General features: G+C 39.8%; 1 protein-coding gene across 11 annotated transcripts in view; it reads right to left on the bottom strand.

Moving 5' to 3' along the window:
- APBB2 (amyloid beta precursor protein binding family B member 2) overlaps window positions 1-24932 on the bottom strand; it is a 319944-nt gene that overhangs the window by 95541 nt on the left and 199471 nt on the right. For 9 of the 11 annotated variants that reach the window (XM_073342186.2, XM_073342189.2, XM_073342187.2 and 6 more), the window contains 3 exons: window positions 18604-18666; window positions 18100-18185; window positions 17731-17791 (listed from right to left, as the gene is read on the bottom strand). In XM_073342186.2, coding sequence (XP_073198287.1) covers window positions 17731-17791; window positions 18100-18185; window positions 18604-18666 — 210 coding nt within the window. The remainder of the gene's footprint in view (window positions 1-17730; window positions 17792-18099; window positions 18186-18603; window positions 18667-24932) is intronic. The other 2 variants (XM_073342194.2, XM_073342195.2) reach the window with 1 other exon arrangement.

Raw genomic sequence — 24932 nt, 5'->3', positions numbered from 1 at the left:
GCATTTGTTATCCCACAATAAAAAACCCACTTATTTTTGTCAGCGAAAATAAGCCCTCAGGGCTGGAATCTGCAGGGTATGAAAGAATGTGTTTTATAATTACTGATACACAGTTTCCTTGTATTATTTTGGCTTTATTTAGTGGGTTTTTTTTCTTGTATGTGTTATGGTGAAATCTGACTGACATAAATAAAATAATACAAAGCAAACTGCAGCATATATTCAGTACTATTGCATTTCATTTTAAAGTTAACATGCATAATAGAGAACTTTGAGAAACGTGGGTGAAATGTGGACTCCACTGAAGTTAATGGCAACATTCCAATTGACTTCAATAGGGCCCCTAATGAAGGATTTCACCCTCTCTCTTTAGAAACAACGTTGTTAACAGTATCATCACGTATTCTGTAGCAAAGTGGTCTAGGACAGGATCCAAAGCATAATGAAGTCAGTCATTGCCATTGACTTCCATGGGTTTCAATCAAGCTCCTAATGAACAGGGAACAGGACTGGAGCCTGGAAATCTTGAGTTGTAATCCTAGCTCTGCCATCAGTTTTGGGCAAATCACTTAATATCTCCATCTCACCCCCATCAATAAAACACAGGTAATTATACTTACCCATCTAGGAGTAGTAGGGTGTTGTGAGAATTAACCAGATACTGTTTGTACAGTGCTTTTAAAACTCTATACAAGTGATCATTATTATTACATATTACTCTTCCCTTAATCTTGGCTGAGCGACTGGGAAAACTTGGATGAAAAAGGTCTTTACTCCTTTCAAGTGAATGGCAGATCTACAATGAAAATTGAAATGAACCCAGAAATACATGCTGAATAAAGTCACCTAACTACTGTGGGGTCATTCAACACAAAAGTTGTAATTGATTTATTTTTTAAATATGCTCCATGAAATGCTCTAGAGCAGATAAGGTCCTGCAGGGAAAACCTTAGGAATAGCTAAATTTGGGAAGAATGCTTAGACTAATTTTTTTGTTTTGTTGTTATTGTCTAAGCTAAAAATAAAGAGAAACGCCAGGAAGGGGAAAAGTTTGGACTATAACCAGTAGGAATAGTCTCTGCTGAGAGCAGAGTGGGCACTCCACCTTCTTACAATGCTGTAATACATGAAAGGGGTGGGGGGGAGCTCCCTTTTATGAACACCCCAGCCAGCCAGTTAGCTATAAAGTCCCTCTTGGTGGCTGTTCTCTGCTTACTTTACCTGCAAAGGGTTAACAAAGTTCCCCAGGTAAGGGAAAAGGGGTGTGCACCTGACCAAAAGAGCCAATGGGAGGGCTAAAACTTTTTAAAATGGGAAAAAAACTTCTCCTTTGTCTGTTGTTCTCTGGGGAAAGAGACATGGAGCAGCAATGCTAGAAGCAGGAATGCTGTGTAAAGCTTGAACCAGGTATGAAAATTCATTTTCCATACCTAGAAGAAATTATTTGGATAGGGAATGTTTAGTTAGACACAATCAGGTTTATTTTTTATTTTGGCTCATGTATCTCCTCTGTGCTAACCCTAAGGAACCTATCCTTGCAACAAAGCCCTTGCCAACTGTGTCCATATATCTATTCAGGGGACACCATCAGAGGGCCTAATCACATCAGCCACACTATCAGAGGCTCGTTCATCTGCACATCTACCAATGTGATCTATGCCATCATGTGCCAGCAATGCCCCTCTGCCATGTACAGTGGCCAAACTGGACAGTCTCTACATAAAAGAATAAATGGTCACAAATCAGACGTCAAGAATTATAACATTCAAAAACCAGTTGGAGAACACTTTAATCTCTTTGGTCACTCGATTACAGACCTAAAAGTGGCAATTCTTCAACAACAAAACTTCAAAAACAGACTCCAACGAGAGACTGCTGAATTGGAATTAATTTGCAAACTAGATACAATTAACTTAAGCTTGAATAAAGACTGGGGTGGATGTGTCATTACACAAAGTAAAACTATTTCCCCATGTTTATTCCCCCTCCCCCCCCATTCCTCAGACGTTCTTGTCAACTGCTGGAAATGGCCCACCTTGATTATCACTACAAAAGGCCCCGCCCCGCTCTCCTGCTGGTAATAGCTCACCTTACCTGATCACTCTTGTTACAGTGTGTATGGTAACACCCATTGTTTCATGTTCTCTGTGTATATAAATCTCCCCACTGTATTTTCCACTGTATGCATCCGATGAAGTGAGCTGTAGCTCACAAAAGCTTATGCTCAAATAAATTTGTTAGTCGCTAAGGTGCCACAAGTACTCCTTTTCTTTTTCCTGAGGCTTTTGTTTGCTTGTAACCTTTAAGATGAACTCCCAAGAAAGCTAGTTGGGTGCTTAATTTTTGGAATTGCTCTTTTAAAATCTAGCAAAAGTTCCAGATGTATTTTTTTTTCTTTTTTGTTTTTAATCAAATTTACGTTTTTTAAGAACAGGATTGGATTTCTGATGTCCTAAGAGGTTTGTGCCTATGCTGTTTGTTTAGTTGGTGGCAACAGCTAATTTCCTTTGTTTTCTTCCTCAGCTCTTCCCTGGGGGCGGGGTGTGTGTGTGTGAAAGGGCTTGAGAGTACCCCACAGGGAGGAATTCCTAAGTGCTCCTTCCTGAGTTCAAAGGGGTTTTTTTGCATTTGGGTGGTGGCACCATTTACCAAGCCAAGGTCAGAGAAAAGCTGTAACCTTGGGAGTGTAATACCAGCCTGGAGTGGCAAGTATTAGTTTTTTTAAAATCCTTGCGGGCTTCCACCTTCTGCACTCGAAGTGCCAGAATTGGGATTCAGCCCTGACAAATGCCATGGCACTTTTGACACATTATGGATAGAAAAAGAAAAGCATATAGTATAGTATCAGTAGAACTCTCTCAACAGAATGTTTTCCCAAGTTTTCTACACACCAGCTTCTCTTTAAAAAAACCTGTGTAAAAAAGACCAGGTTGTCATCTTTGTATATTTTACACAGAGTGTGCAAGCTACCGTAAATAATTAAGACACGCATAAAAATATAATCTGGCAAGCTCACTCCATAGCTGCAACATGATGAATGGGTACACAAGGGACAGTTCACAATCAACCTAGTCAGTTCAATGCCAAAGCTGACAAAAACTAGACATGTTGCAGAACTGACTTGATTGATCTCCCATAGGGAAGGGGGGGGGCATGGGGGCTGCAAATTGTGACTGTGTCACCAATATATTGTTGCACATGCCAGCTGATTAATGGAAGAGCTTTAACAGAAATCTGAGAAAAGGCTCTGAGTTTGTACTTCCACTTTAATAGTGAGTTTTGTCAGCATGTCAGGAACCGGGTCAAGAAATATATTAGAACCCCCCACACCTCCCCGGTGATCTGCAGAATGGTGAGTGCAGCTTTGCACACATGCTGTTCCCTGTGGGGGCTGAAAATGGCCACATTTTGGTTTCCTACTTTTGATTTTTATCTAGTTACCAAAGATGCCTTCATAAATCAAGAGATCAATGGTGCTGGTCCAGAAGTAAGTTTACTGTGTTGAATCAGAGCACATCAAAAATCATGAAACACAGAGCCTTATGGGATAGTTCTTAGTCAGAAGGCCGATTTTTCTGGTGTTCTGTGCAAAAAATGCTACAGCCAAGAAAAAAAAAAGTACAGTGCACAACTAAGTCAGAAGCGATACCAAACATTACACTATCATTATTACAGAGGTACATGGCGAACTCTTTCTAAATGTTTTCAAATGTAAAAAGAAAACCCAGCTAAATACACCCAGATATACTTAGCTTACAGGGAGCCAGAGCTACCTCTTCTTTTAAAATCAGATACCTTTTATTTATTGTGCATGGCTGCACAAATACAGTTGATATTCACTGCTCCCATAGCTACATTTATAACAGAGTTCTTTCATATTATAGAGAGTTCTTCATTGGTCAAAAGCCTTATGCACTATAATGGGACACCTTACTGGTTCAGCAATAGCTAACATACGTATATCCAATCAACAGCCTAACTAGGTCACATCTTCATTAGCAATATTCACAATTCAGCATCACCTCAGGGCAAAGTGTGCATTTGACCCACAAGATCCCTCTTCATGCTCCCACAAAGCTAACACTATCAGTATTTTATGTTTTAGTTATCCCAGGAACAGTCACTGGTGAAAAAGAAATGGAAACCCTCAGGACATATAATCACCATTAGTTATATACCAACCAGGTATTTCAAGAGATAAGATTCTCATATTTCATCTTAACTATTTCCAACTCCTTGGAAATCCAGCAGAACAATGCAAGTTCTTCACACAGTATCTCTTGATCAAGAAAATGTTGCTAGTGGTTGATAATAACTCAGATCATAAATTCATGCATTGCAGACCCGGAAAGCCTCTCTCATTGTAGATCAATTTTAAGGCAACTTTTATTTTCTTTCTTGAGATGACTAGTTTTACAATGTGTTTCTGTCAGGACTTTAAAAATCTCAATTCCACCCCACGCCCTCCCATCTCATTCATTTATGGCCTGATCTTGCACAGTGATGGACAATGTAAAATCTCAGTGGCACATGGTATTTCTGAGAGTTAAGAGCACTCTGCACTTCACAGGATCTAGCCCTAAAACAATCATAGTTTGAAAACTCAGATATATAGGAAGGGCTCAAGAAAGGCTGTAGCTTCCCAAATACGAAGGGAAAAAACGTAACCCTTCCTACCAAAAATAAATAAATAAATAAAAGTCAGCCTCTTAAATTGTAAACTCTTTGGGGGAACGCATTAGGTTTGTCTCTATGGTCACTATCCTGAGCTGCATTCCACACTTGACTTTGGTGGGGCTCTATGTATGGACAGGGGTTTCCATGCATAAAACTCAGTGCAAGTTTGGGTCTATCTTTGTACAGCATCTAGCACAGTGATGCTCTACTCTTACTGAACGCCTTTTGGCACCACCGTAATATAAACGCTAAATAACAATAATAACCTTATCCTTTAAACTGCTACATTTTAGTTAATGTTTTCTTTAAAAGTCTGAATTCCCTGGGGGGAATACATATTTCATAATTTTTTTTAAATAAATATGATTGTTGAAGGTATTCTTTGGTAGATGGGAATCAGTATTACACTATATCATATCACAACATCGTAATTATCATATATAATATCATTTGAGGACACTATAAAATATTGACTACCATGCAATTTAGTGCACAGTGCATTGCAACTGGGAAAGGAGTAAGCAAGCAAATGCATTTCCTCCATAGGGTCTAATGTACAACAAGGAAAGGTGCCTATCCCCCGCTTCTTAGTTGTTATAACGATATATTTTTAGCACTTTAATTTACTATTCCTAAAAAAAGTGCTTTTGAAAAGAGAACATTTTAGAGCAGCTGCATTATTTACCTGCCGAATCTTAGGCAGAGAATGTGCCCTAATGCTGTTAATGGCAGACAGCCAAATTCTGAAGCGAACAGCCAATTTAGACACTGCAGTCCTTGTCACTCCCTGAAAAGCCACAGAGATTGATAGTTGGCAGGGACATTGGCAACATTCCCCTTCAACGATAGTATGATGATCACTAAGACTGACTTCAGTTTCAATCAATAATCCCAATGCAACCAACGAATAATCAAGAGCTGCTGCTTTCTAACAAAATATCAGTACTTTTCAGCTCATAACTGGAAAGGATGGGTGGGGGGACCCTCTTTTGTGTTTAAAAAAATTAAAACATTATTGTGATGGAATACACCCTTGTATTCACACCCCACACACTACAGTAATAATCTTTGTACAAAATATGCCTTGTAAGGTACTATTTAAAAACTACTGACTCACTGATCAATAATATAGTAAAGTGTATGTAACAACATTATATGTAAAATTATGAACATAAACTGAAATCATGACTGAACTGTGTTTACCAGATAGGTCTGGGGAGCAGTTAAACCTGTTTCTCACAGACAAAGGACAAGTAGACTCCAGGCCAGGTGTCATCAAAGCTGATGGGCCATCACCTATCAAGTGGTCATTCCTTGGTAAGAAATGGGGCAAGAACAAACAGATCTGCATCTTAGCAAACTTCCCCACCACCGTAAAACTCCATGTCTCCTTTGCTCAGCTCAATTGAACTTTATGAGGGGGGCTGAACTATAAAAGTGAGGGGAAAACACCCCAAGGTATATCTCTCCCTGTCCATTTCCATCTTTGTACCTGAAAAGACAAAAGAAACAGCCGTTGAACTTTGAGGGAGGGGTCCTGACCTGAAAAGTTTGGTCAGTAATGCTGCTTGAAGGTTGTGGAAAGAACTTTACAAACTAAACTTGATTTAAGGTAAAATTAGGCACTAGGAAGCATTTTATCTTTATTTTTTCTTGTGACCATTTCTGACTTTTATGCCTCACTACTTGTACTAGCTTTAAGGGACAATGGATCTAATATCTCTGGGCTGTCCAGGAGAGGGCTGGCGAGTCCAGAAAATACATTTTTGGGGGAAATCCAGGATGGGCAGGGTGTTGGGGTCACCCTGCAGAGTTACCCAGGCTGGTAAAAGCCAGAGTGTAACCCAAGTGTGGCTGTTAGGTTGCAGTTATGCATGAACACTCAGGGTGTGTCTTGCATGCTGGAAGGCTGTTTGAGAGTGGCTTAAGTGGGAGCTACTGCAACAAGGCACTGAAAGGCACCCAAGGTTGTGGGGCAGCGTGTACAAGCCCCTCACTGGTCTAGATTACACCCCAGAACAGGGGAGGCCAACCTGAACCTGAGAAGGAGTCAGAATTTACCAATGTACATTGCCAAAAAGCCACAGCAATACATCAGCATCCCCCCATCAGCTCGCTCCCACCCACCCCGCTCCCAGTGCCTCCCACACACTGGCAGCCCACTGATCAGCACCTCCCCCTCCCTCCCCGAACCTCCTGATCAGCTGTTTTGTGGCATGCAGAAGGCTCGAGGGGGGGGGGAGAGGAGCGAGGACATGGCAGGCTTAGGGAGGGGGCAGGAACGGGTGGAGTGGGGCAGGGCCTGTGGCAGAGCCAGGGGTGGAGCAGTGAGCACCCCCTGGCATATTAGAAAGTTGGCGCCTGTAGCTCCAGCCCCGGAGTCTGTGCCAGTACAAGGAACTACATATTAACTTCTGAAGAGCCGCATGTGGCTCCAGAGCCACAGGGTGGCCACCCTTGCCCCAGAATGTCACAACTACTGTCTCAGGGAGCATCCAGTTGAAATAGAGAGAGACTACCGAAAGAAAGAAAGAAAGAAAGAAAGAAAGAAAGAAAGAAAGAAAGAAAGAAAGAAAGAAAGAAAGAAAGAAAGAAAGAAATTTCAAATTAAATGTCTATAGCTTAAAACAAACAAAGAAAACAAAAGCATTTAGACTAATGAATACTGATTCCAGTTCTTAACATTCAAAACATGTAAGATTTCTTCTTTTAGGTCATGTTGGATAGAGCTTACTTAAATTAATGGTATTCTGCTTTCCTGGATTTATAGGATAGCATTTTCACACTTCTCCAGTTCAGGCTATGTCATCATTTCCATTAAAACCCTAGATTTTCAGAGGTCTATGATTCAGTTTGAGTTTTTTTACTGACTGAAGTTTGGCATGGAAGAAGTAGTTCATTCAACTCAGATCATTACAAAAAAAGCCCCCCAGAACTGGCACATTCATTTCTAATGTAACTGCGTTACTCTGAGATTAATCTGGTGTGGAAATCTGATGAACAGAGATTATGGAATTTTTGTCCTTCAAAAAATTCCAAACATTCCCAAATGAATGAAAAATGATTTTTAAATTGCTGAGTAATAAACAATAATGTCACTTGACAATCAGTAATTATTAAATTCAGTGGCTACTGATTGGTTCAAATGGTCTCATGAGACCTGGAAATCTCCCGCTAAACCAGTGTGTGCACTCTCAAATAGCCAGCAGCTGGTTACTTTCCAATGGATATTCAGAAACCTACAACTCTCAAAATATGGCCGATATTCATGCTGTTCAGCACAAGCATTATTCAATCACCGATTCCAAGTATGTATTGCTGGTGTACAGTATTAGGGCTAATCAAAATGTTTTTACCTTTAACAGGAGGAATTGGTAGAGAATCTCAAGGTGGAAGGCAATTTGAGTGACAGTAACCATGAAATGACAGATTTCATTATTCTAAGAGAAGGAAGGAGTGAGAGTAACAAAATAAGGACAAAGGGTTTCAAGAAGGCAGACTTTAACCGACTCAGAGAACTGGTAAGCAACATCCCATGGAAAGAAAAACTAAAGGAAAAAAGGAGTTCAGGAGAGCTGACAGTTTCTCAAGGAGGCACTATTAAAGGCACAACTGCAAACTATCCCAATACGACAGAAAGACAGGGAGAATAGCAAGAGGCCATTGTGCCTACAGCGGGAGTTCTTTAATGACTTGAAAATTTAAAAGGAATGCTACAAAAAGTAGAAACATGGCTGTGCTAAGGAGAAGTACAAAAGAATAGCACAAGCATGTAGGGACAAAAATCAGAAAGGCTAATGTGATATATTTGCATGTTTTGAATAGAGTCTTGAATCTGTGTATGTGAATTTGCGGTTATAGTTTCATAAGCAACTTCTTATGTTGAAACAGTTGTTATCTAGTGGTTACTATGTTTTTTTTTCTCTCTCTCTGCAATACAAGAGTCAGCCAGCCATCCTGACTCCAACTGTGTGTACCTGTCTATGTTTCTAATCAGAGATTTGGGCTCTGTCAGCCCTACACTACTATTGGCAATGAGGATTTCAAACCCCTTCTATTGCATCAGAGAAGCAAAACAATGTACAACGTTGCTTGCAGCCCCGGAGCTGGGGAGGAGTCTAGAACAGAAGAGAGTACTCCCAACTACTACACTGACAGCAGCTAGGTGAAACACCAGGCTATACTGGAAATGTGGAGGCCTTCCATAGTGCCATCGAGGACTGGTCCACATACAGAGAGAGGCTGGAGCAGTATTTTGAAGTAAATGAGATGCCCCAGAAAAACAGGTAGCAGTGTTACTGAGAGTGATTAAAGGAAAAATATACAGTTTAGTAATCAGTCTGATTGCCCCAAAGAAGCCAGCAAGCAAAACCTTTAAAGAGAGAGTGCAAATTATTCAAGAACATTTGGCATCCAGGCCCCTGATGACAGCAGAAAGGTTAATGTTTCATAAGCGGAATCAACTTGAAGGTAAATGTATCCTCTGCAACAGAGATAAAAAGATTATCAGAACACTGGCTTTTAAGATGGGCTTAACGAGGCACTCAGAGACAGTTTTATGTGCGGACTGCTTAATGAAAGCATACAGTAGAGGTTCTTAACGGAGAAAATCTCACTTTTAAATGCGCAGGAGAAGTTACAGCAAGGGATACAATAGAACAGCATAACAGAGCTAAAACAGAAGTAGGAATGCATAAACTAATTGTAACCCAATGCAAGAGCTGGTCCACTCAGACACCGTTATTGGTGTGAAAAAGGTTTCCATCTTCTTCTTGTCAATTTAAAGATGCATATTGCAGAAGCTGTAATAAAAAGGTCAGATCCAAGATGTTTTTCATATAAAGAGAAAAAAAGAAGAGACCAAATCAGAGTATAAGAAAAGGAATATCAACGTATACACAGAGAAGCTAGCTTGGATATATATAGTGTGAGCAAAACTGACAAGTCAGCAATCTGTTTGAAACCAAGGGTGGCAGGAAAAACACTCAGAATGGAATTAGACACAGGTTCCACAGTGACTTATTTCACATTCAGAATATGAAAACCTTTAAAAATACCAAACTGAGGGAGACACCGATGTTGCTAAAAACCTATATGGGAGAAAAGCTAGTGCCAATTGGATGCAAGTGAATGTGGAGTGTAAAAATAAGCGTAGTTTATTAGACTTACGTGTCATTGAGAAAGGGGGGACCAGCCCTGTAGGGCTGTGAATGGTTACATTAGGTTCCTTTGGATTAAAAAAATAATCTATAAAAGATGTTGCAGTTACTTTCAGCAGACCCCACTAAAACAGTTGAAGAACAGCTAGAAGGGATAGGAACTCAAATACACGAAGGCTAAAATAATCCTAGCTGAGAAGGCATAGCTCAAGTTCTACAAAGCTCGACCTGTTCTTTACAGTATCTGTTCAAAGGTAGATGCTGAACTGTAACATCTGGAAAGAGAATACATACTTTCAAAAGTGGCCCCCTGGAGCGAGTGGGGAACTCCTATTGTTCCAACTGTAAAAAAGTGTGGTGCAGTTAGGGTCTGTGGAGATGTTAAGGTCACCATAAACCTGTACTGAAAGTTTAAAAATGCCCTCTGCCTCACATTTGAGACATTTTTGCTACACTGGCAGCGGGACAGTGATTCAGCAAAATTGATTTGTCACAGGTTACCGACAGATGGAGGTAGAAGAAGAGTCTAAGGCATACCTCACAATCAACATACACAAGTGTCTGTACCAGTACAACAAACTAGCGTTTGGCACTGCTTCAGCTCCTGTTTATGGTAATGGGCAATGGACCAAGTTTTGCAAGGTATTCTGAGAATACAGTGTTATTTGAACGACACTATAGTGACCGGTGGATGTGATGAAGAACATCTGGAAACCCTACAAAGGGTATTAAAATGTCTAAAAGAATATGGGTTACCAGCCAATCGCATAAAATGGAAATTTCTCAAGGACTCAGTAGCTTACAGTGGGCACATTTGTGATGCACAAGGCATACTTAAATCTCAGAAGAAGATTAAAGCAGCCCTGAAATCTCCACCGCCAAAGGATGTGTCCCAATTTAGATTACTTCTAGGATTTATCAACTACATTAGCCAACTTCTAACAAATCTAGCAACTGCATTACATCTGCTAAACTGTTTACTGCAAACTAGTCAAAAGTGAATCTGATCACATGAGTGTCAAAAAAAAACTTCCCTGGAAGCAAAAGAACTGGTCACATCAGGCAGCATGCTTACACACTTTAACCCATCCTTGCCTATCAAATTAACATTGATGCTTCCTGATATGGAACTGGGACAGCAATATGGCACACTATGCCAGATGGCAGTGAGAGACCTACAGAATTTTCCTTCAGATCTTTCAGAATGTAAATATGCACCAAAAAATCAAAGAGGCTTTCAGTCTGGAATGGGGTGTGAAGAAATTCAAACCGTATCTATATGGGAGGAAATTCATCTTTGTCATGGAACACCAACCCCGTAGTAGCAATCCTTCATCTGAAGAAGGCAGTTTCTATGACAATGACAGCACATATGCAATGCTGGACTCTCTTAGAATTATAAAATCGTAGAACCATAGGGTTAAAAAGGACCACAAAAGTCATCCAGTCTAATCCCCTGCCAAGATGCAGGATTTGTTGTGTCTAAATCATCCAAGACAGATGGCTGTCCAGCCTCCTTTTGAAAACCTACAGTGAAGGAGATTCCATGATCTTCCTAGGCAGTTTGTTCCATTGTCCTACTATTCTTACAGTTAGGACGTTTTTCTTAGCTGGTTACATCTAGGACATCGAATTCAAAAGAACAGAAGTGCACACAAATGCAGATGGGCTCTCCTGCCTGCCCTTGCTAGATGAAAGATGGCCTGTAATAAAGACAGAATCTATCACATTTGTCAACTTGTTTCACATTAGATGTGCCCCGGTGACGGTAGTGTGATTGAGCAGAAACCAAGAGGGATCCCACACTAGCTTGGGTTTATGAAGCCACTATGAAGGGCTGTAAATACAATGACAGCCTTAATCTGGCACCCATACACATACAATGGTGATTTTACCATACATCAAGCATGTGTCATGTGGGGAATTTGTGTTGTTATACCTAGTAAACTGAACACAAGAATTTTAGAAGAGTTCCACATAGATCACCTAAGGGTAGTAAAAATGAAGGCACTCGCCAGAAGTTTTGTATGGTGGCCAAGCATTGACCAACAAATAGAGCAGCTTGCTAAGGAATTTCAGGATGCCAACAAGTACAGCATATGCCTAACCAGTGCCATTACACCTCTGGGAATGGCCATCAGCTCCCTGGGAATGTCTGCATATTGTTTTTGCAGGGCCATTTTTTGGCAATGATGTGTCTAGCAGAAGTAGATGCCATTTCCAAATGGGGGTGGGGGTGGGGGCTGGGGCTTCGGAGCCTGAGATCCAGCCTACGCCACAAATTTAAAAACAATGTCTACACAGCTATTTTTAGCATGGTAGCAGTAGCCCCATGAGCTCAAGTCTGTGACCTCAATGCTACAGGCTACTGCATACTTCATAGACGCACCCTTTGGGACAGAGTGGTTTCCAGGGAGGCCTCGTTTCTTGGTGGTTCTCTTCTAATACCTAAGAACTTGGTGAAAAAGCACCATTTTCTTCAACCCGAAGTTCTCTGTCCAGTTCCTTGGAGTGGAATTTGGATTGCCAAGCCACCAAATAATGTAAATCAACAGATTATGTGCTAGCTGACTGAATATCCAAAGAGACAAGACATTTTCTGTTGTGTCTTCTTCTGTAAGAAGTCCGTAAGAATTGTGGCTACATTACTATATGACTGCACAATGCCAGGTGTTTACAGCTTTACTTTCTGTTTTGCAAAATATTATTTTGCATAGTGCTAAAATGTTTTGGCAAAGCTAAACTAATCACCACATCTTATGAAAATTGAGATGCTATGTTTTTGCGAAACACTGACAATGTGCTCAGTGCTGCATGAAACAAACACATAGATCCAGATTCTTATGCTGTAGTTCTCCTTGATTTCAATGGAAATAACTGTACAGAAGGTACTACTCAGCAAAATTAAGGGCCAGATTCTGATACCATCTTCCATCCTTTCACAATTGCAAAAGAGAAATGGGGGGCAAGTAGAACCAATCAGGGAGAAAGGCTTGAGTATGGAGCAATCACAGCAATAGCCACAACAATAGCTAGGTGTGAATAAGACAAGCAAGTGGAATGTACAGAAGGTCTGCTAGACAGCCAATAAGCCTAGCTGAGATCTTTCTCAACAGTCCTTCAATGAGGAAAAGGTAAAACAACAAACATGGAGTAAAAAGCAAGCTCAGCATCAAGTACATTGACACTTTTGTCTATGTTTTAGATGAACATTTTGCATATTAAGTTGAGAGAAGAGGATTCTTACCCCATGTGAGCGAGACAAAGTGTAAACCACTGCTCTCTCCTCCCACCTCACTGAGCCATTCCTACACCTTCCTTCTGAGCAGAATGCCAATCATGGTGAAATATTACTTTTTATATAGTGCTGTAGATAAACATGGGACTTTACAATCATGTAGACAGTCCCATGCCTACAGGAATTTACAGTCTGTGCAACTGATCCTGGGAGGTGCTAAGCATCTCAATTCCCATTCCAGCATTAGAGTTTGGAGCCCTCAGCACCTTCCAGGTAACATTTAACAAGTTGCAGGATTGGGCCTTAAATTAACCAAGAGGGATGCGGTTTCTGTGATTTGAGCAGCTGTCCACTGTGTACTCCAAATCAAATTCATTTTCACATATCTTAGAACAAACAGATAATTCCCTGAAGTAAAATGCTTATATACTGAACTAGTGGTTAGCTTAGCATTGTCTCCTCCTCAATAAATTCCCACTGAAATACATTATTTAAATAAAGCAGTTGGTTTCAATCAATCATTTTTTCTCACTTTTCTATCTTCTCTATTACAGGTAAACCTCAGTTATCCAATTTCCAATTATCTAAAATTTGAATTTATGCCCTAAATCAAAATGCATATAGAAACAATTTCTGTTTACTGTTTTGTATCTGACTGTTTTAGTTGATGAATCACACTTAACCTGTACCAGAAACTACCTGAACACCAGCTATGAGCTCTTTCCTGGCACCAACACTTTCAAATATAATTAGACATTTACAGAAATATGTTTTGCAAGAAAATAATTCTCATGGCTGTCCACAAGGTGGCAAACAGTTTTCTTTGCTGAAAAAGGTACAATATTCAGAACTGTTTGGGGGGGTGTTAAAACAATAACTGTTAATTTTTTTCTATTATTTAAAACATACTGACTAGCTCTCTTTGTAAATATGTTTTAAAACTGCTGTCACTTTAATAAAATAGAACATAAAAAAATCTGTCTGGTTTGGGATTTTAATTCTTCAGAAGTAGAAAAAAAAACATACCAAATTCACCTAAAAAATCAAAGGAAGAAAACTGTACTTTCTGCCATGTTAGATTTGTATTTTTGATTTTAATATAACAAAGATGATACAGATGATATGCCAAAGGGAATGCTTCAGGGGCTAAAACTACTGGTTTGATGCATCTAGCCTTTCTGAAATCACCGCTTCAAATCTAAGCAGGGCTCTCTCAACCCTATATCCTTCTGAATAAACTGACTACAATGGAGTTTACTGGGGGGGGAAGGGGTTCATATTGTAAAACCCCTGTCTGTGGTGGGCATTAGAGATCCCATGGCACTTTTCATAAGGGTAAGGATTTGCCCTAGACCCTTTGGCCAACATTTCCCATCCCTGTACTGTGTATCATGCAGCAAGTCGTTGCCAGCCTCTCATGTCATAGATAGGTACAGTGCAATGATGGTGTCCATAACGTATGTAGTTTGTAAAGAGTTTGAGGAATGAAAGGTGCTATGAAAATAAAAAAATAATGTTCGTGTCATGAAATCACACAGCAGAACAAGAGATTTAGACATTACTACCACCACCCCTATGACGACTCAACAAGCCAATGGTGCACAGCATATAAAGAACTCTGACTACAGTAACTGACACAGAAAAGAAAGGGCCCACAGTAAATACAGTTCTTTCACTTCATATTCCTGACTTCATTCCTCATGGTCCCTTCTCCTGCCCATTGTGGAGATCCCAGAAACACAAGTGCTCGGTTATTATTAATCATTTATACCGTGTCAACAGTATGCTAGGTGCTGCACTGATGTAGAAGGCTGGTTCCTATCCCACAGAGCTTGCATTCTACATGAACAGACATATAAGCAAGGGAAGGGGATGGAAGAAACAAAACTTCTTGGTGGCCTACAGCAATACTGCCTCAGGCTTTCCTGCGGAACAGATTTATAATATTAACCTTTGCAAAATCACCTTGTGCAGAATCCAACTTCTCCAGATATTACCTCCTTGTTCTACATCACCCGGTAAGATTTATTTTTAAGAGACCAGCTTCTTGGCTGGTGTGTGAAGACCTATGCTTCTCACTACTGCAGCAGCAGCTGTCATCCTGTTAAACTGTACTCAGAATTTAGGATTACCACATTTTCCTTTTTGAACCCTTGCTTTTTAAATGATCAGCCTGTTAACTCAAAATGCACGTACTGACTAATAATTGTGCAAACAGAAAACTAAGTCCATTGAGCAGTCTATTTTCTCCCAAAGTGTGTTTGGAAATACCATTGTACCTATTAAATCTGTTAAATAGCATATTTAACATATAAGAAGATTATGTTCCCTCTGCCATTGTAGATTGATGACATAGCAGAAAAGAGTATATAAATTATTTGGATTTCAAATTAGAGATCATGAGCATCCCTAAAAAATGTACATGTACAACACATCAAAGCAGCCCACAAAATACTTATATGATAGATGTGGAGATATGTGCTCAAACATGCAGACTTTTAAAAAAACTAAGCTCTACTAAAATAACAACAAAGGTATTTCAGACTTTAGGTTGACATTCAGTCCTTAATTCACCGCTGTGTGGAGATACTTGGCCTACAGTAGCAACAAGGTCTCAGTTCAAGGTGTGAAACTTAATTGTACTACCAAAGGAGTCAGTTAAGTATGGGGGTCAATAGGAGTTCTTACCCTAACATTGAATTTCTTGGCTTTAGTCAGTTTTAAAAAACAACACCCTTAAGGGTATATTTTCAGTCCACTTGAATGAGGATTTAGTCCTGCTATTTTTATTGACATTACGGGTATGGCTACACTGCAATGTAAGCCCAGGCTGAGTGGGACTCAAGTCAGCTGGCCCTGGGTTAGAGAACATAAGGCTTGAATATCTACACCAATTGTTAACCCTACATTAACAATTTTCTAACACAGACTCGAACCTGGGGCTCCAGCGTCCACATTGCAGCACGCAGACCCAAGTCAAACCAACCAGGTACCAGACTCCCTGGTGCCCGCATACAAGATATTCCTGAAGTAATTGCTGGCTATGAGAGAATGGAATTCCCAAACTGCACTGGGGCCCTAGATGGGACTCATGCCCATAATTTGCCCTCCTCAAGGAGCACAAGTATATAAACCACAATGGGTACTACCCCATTGGTTTGCAGGCCCTTATGGACCAGAGAGACCAATTTATGAATGGCAACGTGGCTGCACTGGGAAAGTTCACGATGCCAGAGTTTTTTTGCCAATCAGGAATCTACATTCAGGACAGGCTGGGACACCAGTCCCACCAACTGACATGGTCAGAAATGGAGTTACTGTTCCCACTGTTATTCTGGGGGACCCCACATACCCCCTTTTGCGTTGGCTTATAAACTGTACCCTGATTTCAGAGGCCCTGGCAAAATTACACCCCCAGCAGGTGTAGAATGTGCTTTTGGCAGACTGAAAGCCTGTTGGAGACGTTTATAGATCTGTTTGGATGCCAGTGTCACCAATGCTGTCCACGTTACTGGGGCTTGCTGTGCTCTTCACAATCTCTGTGAAGCTAGAGGTGAGCCATTTCCCCCTGAATGGACCTATGTCAGCAAGGGGCCACTGAATCGGTTCCCTCAGCCAGAAAGTGCAGCTGCCACAGCTGGAGCTGGATGCACCCGGGCAACAGAAGTCAGGGATGCTTTGTGCTCCCACATTATGGACTTGCATGGCCCAGCGGAAGAGGGCAAATAAGCCCCTTTATGAATGTGCTTGTGGGGATGGAGCTCACTGATTGTGGGATATTTCAGTGCTTGGGGAGGGGTGAGGAATTAATTGCCATGCAGTGTATTTATGAATGACATGATGACTTATGAAATGGGGAAGAAGGGATTCACAGTAGGGATTGATGTAAGGAAGTGAATGAAGTATGGATTCATATAGACAACTGTACTGGGAATAGTGTTTGCTTATTAACGCCTAATTGTCCCTGATCATGTATTTACCTTTATTACTTTACATGGACATTGTATGATGTGATGCGGGGATAGCAATCAACTTTCTTGATTAAATAAAAAGCTTTATTTATAAATGTATTAGAAAAGCACAGCATTCATCGATTGCCAGGCATGCTAGGTGCCATTACCACATCAAAATACCAGTAACAACAGAATCACACAGAAAAAAAAAAAGTGCATGAACGAGCATGAACAGTGAAAGCACAAACAAGACAGAAACCTCCTCGAGTCGATTGGAGTAGATATGACAAAGGAAGCTGGCCTGTGGGATACTTTTGGCAGATTCCTAGGATCCGAGATGTGGGGGCTGCGTCTACACTGCAAAGCAACAGAGCTCAAACCCTGGGTCTCGGCTTGACCTGACTCAAACCCTCCACCCCTGTAGGTCCTTGGACCCAGCCCGAGTCTGATAAATTTGCATGTAGATGGAAGGGGGTTTGGGCTGAAGACTGAATGTGAGTCTGGGCTTACATTGCAGTATATACATACTCTTAGAGACTCACATAGTTAAAATCTATGTGCATTGTGCCAAAATATTACCATTTCAACTAACATCTTGAATGGGGTATTTAAGTTTAAACCTACAAGACAACTTGCTCCCTGCATGCATTGTTTACAATTACAAGCTTAAATTGCTATCCCTTTTAAATATTTTCTTACAGACCTTGGCTTCTGGATCACTGTTGATGCTACAGGAATCATCTTCATTAGACTGTGGAGCATTTCTGTAATGAAAAAATATTATTATTATTAATTATTTGTATTACCACAGCGTTTAGGAGCCCTAGTCATGGATCAGAACCCCACAGTGGCACTGTACAATCATGGAACAAAAGGATAGTCCCTGCTCCAAAGAGCTTATAACCTAAATATAAGACAAGAGAAACGGATGGATACAGACAGGGGAGTACAAGGCAACAATGAGACAACATTGAATAAATATTGAAAATAGGGTTTACAGTCAAAATAGTTTATAGCATCGTGCAACATATTCAAGGTGGCCACTCTATGGAGATTTCTTAAAACAACATACCTGAGCTTCAAAGACGCATAGCGTAATGTTGCTCCCTCAAATTCTTTTAGACTGGGGTCTGGATTCACTGTGGCTGCATGAAGGTCCTAAAGATAAACATACCATTATTAATACATTTTCAGGCATGTGCTACAGCAAATTACCTCTAATTTCAAAGGGAAATAAAATCCTCCCTGCCAAGAAGCATACAGTGTTTCTGGATAAAGTTAAAAAAGGCATGCATATATTTTCACATTATTTTTCATTCAGTGCAGGCATCTTATTTTTACAACATGATATTTACCCTGTTGATTTAGACTGAATCCATTCTAAGTGCAAAGATCAGAAAATGGCAGCATGTTTGTGTGCTAGATATCCCTAGCAATACCCCATTTACTTTGGCCTATATTATGAATGACATTTGTGAGGCAAAAAACAAAACAGAACAAAACAAAAATACAGCCACTGCCATGCAAAAACAAGGGTAATAATATTAAATATTCTAAAATCTGACAATATACTTGCCTTCCAAATGTCACTATTAATCTTTCCCCCATTCAGTACAGCAAAATCACTCCATGGCTGTTTCTAGACATATAATTATTCACACAGGAAGAAGCACATTGATAAAAAAAAAAAAAACAAGAAAAAAAAAACACAAGACACTGTTGTTAGCATTGATATTTACAGGATGGGTTAGGGAACAGATCCCCTCAAAACTTCAACTAGTTAGTCCACTATACAATGGCATTTGGAGGGGTGGGGGAGGGTGGGGGGTCAGGAGGAGATGTTTCTACAGTTACTTACCAAAACAAATGATTGGAACAAGGAAAAGTTAATATGAATTAAAAACAGACAATGAGATTACTCTTTAGGTATGATCTTGAAAGCAAGCAAAATGAGTCTGAATGTGAATGTTGGCCATAACTGCTATGACCTGCTACAAAACAGCAATTCAGAGAAAAATGGAATTTCCATTTCTCTGGGCTTCATTTGTTGAGTATTCTAACTCTAAATATAGTGTGACCTAGAAACATTGAAATACAAGGCAATATACAGCATAAGGGTCAAATAATTTCCAGATCACAGGAAGAAAAAAGGACAATGCACGGAAAAAGGTGATTAGTAGGGAGCACAGGCAGACTTCTTGCAACAAAAACAATTCTGAACAATCTAACACAACTTCCATGCGTGTTGTTTTTTTTTAAACAAACAACGAATGTCCCTAACCTCATTCATTCATTCATTCATTCATGAGTCTCTAAGGAAACTGCTATATAATCCATCAAATGCGCATTTTTAACACTGTTACAATCAATATCAGCAAGCTGAGAGATGCTGAGAGTTTTCTGCAAAGAGTGCCAGAGGGGGCTAGGAGTGTGGTTTCCTGGCTCACATGGAGCTAGCGTGAGTATAAATAGTGGTGCAGCCACAGAAGCACTGGTAGCAGCAGCACAGGCCTGGCTTAGCTGTGCCGAGTACGTACCCACTGGTTTCAGGTGACTGCGTACTCATCTCCGTTGCCACTACCCGTGCTGCCATGGCTACACGGCTCTTTATACTTGTGCTCGTTTAATGAGAGCTGGTACAAGTATGTGTACACAAGCAGGGGAATCACATCCCTAGCTCCTAGGATAGATACAGCTTAAGTGCCAATCATAGAGTCCCTATTCTCCATCTCTCCACAGTATATGAGTAACTCCCATGGACTTGAACAGGAGTTACTCAACTGCTGTAGAGGGAGAATACGACATTTAGATGACATTAGACCATCTCTTTCCTCCCATTAAATTCCCCAATATTAAAAAGCTCTGTTCAGGCTGACCTCCTCCAGATTTATTAACCCACTTTACCAGGCAAAGCAGCACAAATTAATACAACCTAATTCTGAATTAACTTGTGCTATGGATCCCTGCCTTCAGGAGATAGATGTTCCTGAAACAGCCATGCTGCAGAAGCTCCTGGATAGAACAGCTCCTGCAGTAGCTGTCATCCTGTTACACTGTACCTGGAATTTAGTGGTAGTTAATAGGATCAGCAAAGCTTTCCCTTGGGAACCCCTAGCTTGTAAACAATTAACCTATAAGAGCCATAGATCCTATGGCAGGGAAGAGTCAGTAGAGAGAAAATTTGCTTCCTGAGGATTCCTTAAGATCCATAGTTTAAAGGGACCAAACCACCAGCTCCTGCTGTTGTGGCCCACCCCCGAGGATAAATCCCACACCCGAGGGAAAGTGAAATCCTGTGGTTTCCTTTGCCCTCCACAGGCTATTCCCATGTAGGGGAGAACATAGCAATAAACTTTTAGTATAATATAAAGAAACTAATGAAATTCATACCATCAGTTAGATCCCTTCTGAAAATCTATGCTTCAAGGAACTAAACGATTAATTTAGGGAATTCACCTTAAACCTTCAAAAATGCTAAGATTAGATACAAAAAAGTATCTCCCCATGTTCTGCTCATACTAAATTTGCTTCTGGCTGCAAGATACAATTAAGGAAAAAGGCAACAAGATAAAAATAAACTCAAAAACTTAGAAGAAGATATTTTATATACTGAACATAAAGGTTCTCAAATTAATTTATTCAATAACTTATTGGAGAGAACTCTATAAATTGTTCATGGCCAAAACAGATTTTCAAGATATTTTTTTAAAAAGTATACAAAATCCACATATTTAGCATTATTTACCATTTTCTCTGAACAGGTTGCAGGATTTTTCAAATTATTCTTAACCTACAATTATACTGGAGCCATTTTCTGTGCTGATGAAAATGGCACAGAAGCATCTGCTGCTATAAAAGCAGGAAAAAAATGTCTTGCAACCAGCAAAAAAATAATAATAATAAATTTGAGAATACACTAATTTTTTCCCACTTTTTTCCATTTGGACCAATGTTTTTTGGCTATTTGCATTAACAGTGTCACTTTCCCCCTATCCAATTTTTCTCTGCTTCTCTCTGTTGGATTAACTTGTTTTCCTTGTACTAAATATTCATAACAAGATATACTATGAAACAATACCTGACTTTTGTCTTTGTTCCTTACAAACCTTCCTTAAGGAAGTCTGTCAAATTAGAATCACTTTCAACTCAAGGCTATGCTCTACTGATTGAAGCAATGCTTCAGAATATCACTTTACTTAAGAGACAGGGACACAAAGAAAAATAAATGAATGAGAAAAAGGATCTTTAAAAGGGTAAGAATATTAGTTGTTGAGGAAGAAAATATATCTAAGTGTTTATTTGAGAAACCTGAAAGGCTGAACAGCACAAATAAACAAATTTCAGGTAGAGTGTAAGAGGGCTGAGGGTTTCTAAAAAGAGAAGTATGGTGAAGATAAAGCAAACTCTTGTGAACTGATGGAAAAAGATAATATTGGGGCTGAACTGGAATGACCCCTGTATAATGGTACTTTATTCCAGCTCACTCTCATTCAGCTGAAACCTGTAAATCCACCAACTTTTTCTACAGAAGTTATATGAATCTTGCCACAATGCAGAGGAATGAACTAATAAGCCTTTCAGACCAAATTATTCTATACCAAAATCCATGTATTCAGTGAAATGTTTAACTGATGATATCACAAATTCTCTGATTAAATAAAAAACACTGTAGACACAGAATATCATTCACACATTTTTTTAAAAAAAGTGTGTGGAGCATTCAGGGTGGGCTACAGTCCAACGAAAACGAGGGCATTCTAAACTGAGACCAACACTATCCTCGAGTTGCCCAGAGGTGCTGAGGTACTTACAGAAAATAATATCAAGTGCCAGTTTGGGACTTGGGAAAATCCAAAGAAAAACATAAAAAGGAAGGTGACTCAGACTAGACTTTGAATTCTTTGGTTTCTATTGGGGAGGCACGGATCACCGTTCACATTGCACTCCCCATCAGTACCCAGCCCAACCTGGGGAAGCTAATGATCCAACCAGTGGACCAGATTCGATGATGAATCCTGGTCACGTGCCACTTGAGACACGCTGCACATATGCTAAGATTAGTTCATCATAACATTGTTTTTCTTTCCTTAACCCTCTTTCCAGAACCAACTGAAACTTACTGGAGTCCTCCCTCAATTCCATCTTTTATTTAACTTCAAAATTCCTGATATCGCAGTGACATTTCACTTCAGTTAGTGTTGCTAGACAGTGCCACAAGTTGACCTTCCAATCCCTTTCCTGTCAGGGCCTCAGCTACCTGCCTCCGCAGTATTCCCAGACCGTGCCAGTCCAGGGACAAGGTCCTCCTATTTGAACATGTGTGTGGTATCCTATTGCACTGCTGCTTCAGGACTGGTCCAGACCGAAAATCAACATTAATTAATCATCGTGTGTTAGAAGTTTACAAAACAAAATGGAGAAACTCTTGGAGACAATTTCCTATTGCAATTTGACACCACCGACCATATTTTTGCATAAAACTTTATTATAGAAACATATCTAGAGACTCATTGAAATAGAGATAAATTGTCTGAGAGCTTGCTGGTTGAAATTATTATTATATAAATTCCTGCGTAGAGACTTCTACACTACAGTCTATGTTCCTGATCTTGCAAAGGGATCTGCACAGGTATAATGCTCTCTGCCTGGGTGAATACCTTACAGGATTAGCGCCCACATTGTATCAAAATCTACATGGCCCTCTCCTATGCCCTGGATATTTGGTCTTGGCATGACCATTCATAACAGCTTTTTCAGGATTTTTAATGTATTGGATCCAAACCTTTGTTTTCTTAATTCATAGATTTCACATGATACTTTAATGTGAAGATCAGAAAAAAAATTATTCTCCTTTATCCTGGCAAACCATTGTCTGTAATGTAAAAGTTTATTATTAAAAGTAATTCCCAAATGTTTTAAGAGCTTGTCTACACAGTAGGGTAATACTGTCTACAGAGAAAGAAAAGGAGTACTTGTGGCACCTTAGAGACTAACTAATTTATTTGAGCATAAAACTAACTAATTTATTTGAGCATAATTTGAGCATGAGCTACAGCTCACTTCATCGGATGCATACTGTGGAAAGTGTAGAAGATCTTATTATATACACACAAAGCATGAAAAAATGGGTGTTTACCACTACAAAAGGTCTTCTCTCTCCCCCCACCCCACTCTCCTGCTGGTAATAGCTTATCTAAAGTGATCACTCTCCTTACAATGTGTATGATAATCAAGTTGGGCTATTTCCAGCACAAATCCAGGTTCCCCCCCCCCCCCCACACACACACAAACCCACTCTCCTGTTGGTAATAGCTTATCTAAAGTGATCACTCTCCTTACAATGTGTATGATGATCAAGGTGGGCCATTTCCAGCATAAATCCAAGGTTTAACAAGAACGTCTTGGGGGGCGGGGGAGGAAAAAACAAGGGGAAATACGTTACCTTGCATAATGACTTAGTCACTCCCAGTCTCTATTCAAGCCTAAGTTAATTGTATCCAATTTGCAAATGAATTCCAATTCAACAGTCTCTCGCTGGAGTCTGGTTTTGAAGTTTTTCTGTTGTAATATCGCAACTTTCATGTCTGTAATCGCGTGACCAGAGAGATTGAAGTGTTCTCTGACTGGTTTATGAATGTTATAATTCTTGACATCTGATTTGTGTCCATTTATTCTTTTACGCAGAGACTGTCCAGTTTGCCCAATGTACATGGCAGAGGGGCATTGCTGGCACATGATGGCATATATCACATTGGTAGATGCGCAGGTGAACGAGCCTCTGATAGTGTAGCCACTATCACTTCAATCTCTCTGGTCACGCGATTACAGACATGAAAGTTGCGATATTACAACAAAAAAACTTCAAAACCAGACTCCAGCGAGAGACTGTTGAATTGGAATTCATTTGCAAATTGGATACAATTAACTTAGGCTTGAATAGAGACTGGGAGTGGTTAAGTCATTATGCAAGGTAACCTATTTCCCCTTGTTTTTTCCTACCCCCTCCCCCCAGACGTTCTTTTTAAACCCTGGATTTATGCTGGAAATGGCCCACCTTGATTATCATACACATTGTAAGGAGAGTGATCACTTTAGATAAGCTATTACCAGCAGGAGAGTGGGGTGGGGGGAGAGAGAAAACCTTTTGTAGTGGTAAACACCCATTTTTTCATGCTTTGTGTGTATAAAAAGATCTTCTATACTTTCCACAGTATTCATCCGATGAAGTGAGCTGTAGCTCACGAAAGCTTATGCTCAAATAAATTGGTTAGTCTCTAAGGTGCCACAAGTACTCCTTTTCTTTTTGCGAATACAGACTAACACGGCTGTTACTCTGAAACCTGTCTACAGAGAGCGATTTCTAAAATGCATTAGTGTGTTGCGGATTAATTGGTCCATGTAGAACTTCCTGGTGCATACCAAAGGTTCCCTAGTTCACTTTAACATAGTACTGTTTCAAACAGCATTACTTTAAAGTGCACCACCAGGGTCTATCCAGATCAATTTATGTGTAACTCTTTAGTGTAGTTTAGAAATCACACACTCAAAAAACACATCACCCCCACTGTGTACACAAGCCCTATGATACTTGTCTGTAATATTAAAATGAAAAATGTCAGTCCTACAATTAAAAGCTACTTTACCATCAGTGAAAGAAAAAACACTGAATAAACAAATTTATTTCCCCCCCGTAATTTAGCATCCTTACTGATTTTTATTTTTACATAATTTAGTTATTTCAAAGATGTAAGTTAATAGTCAAAATCTTGTCCATAAAGTTTTAGAAGGAAACAAATAATTTATGACTGAGTTATAAATTTTAAAATACAGAAATTTACACTGGAAACATTGGTAGCACTTTAAATTCCTCTGAATTTCAGAATTATCTGAGAGGTAACCGATCAC

This window comes from Lepidochelys kempii, chromosome 4 (assembly GCF_965140285.1).
Source record: "Lepidochelys kempii isolate rLepKem1 chromosome 4, rLepKem1.hap1, whole genome shotgun sequence".
Lineage (NCBI taxonomy): Eukaryota > Metazoa > Chordata > Testudines > Cheloniidae > Lepidochelys > Lepidochelys kempii.
This window is presented reverse-complemented; position numbering and strand designations above follow the sequence as displayed.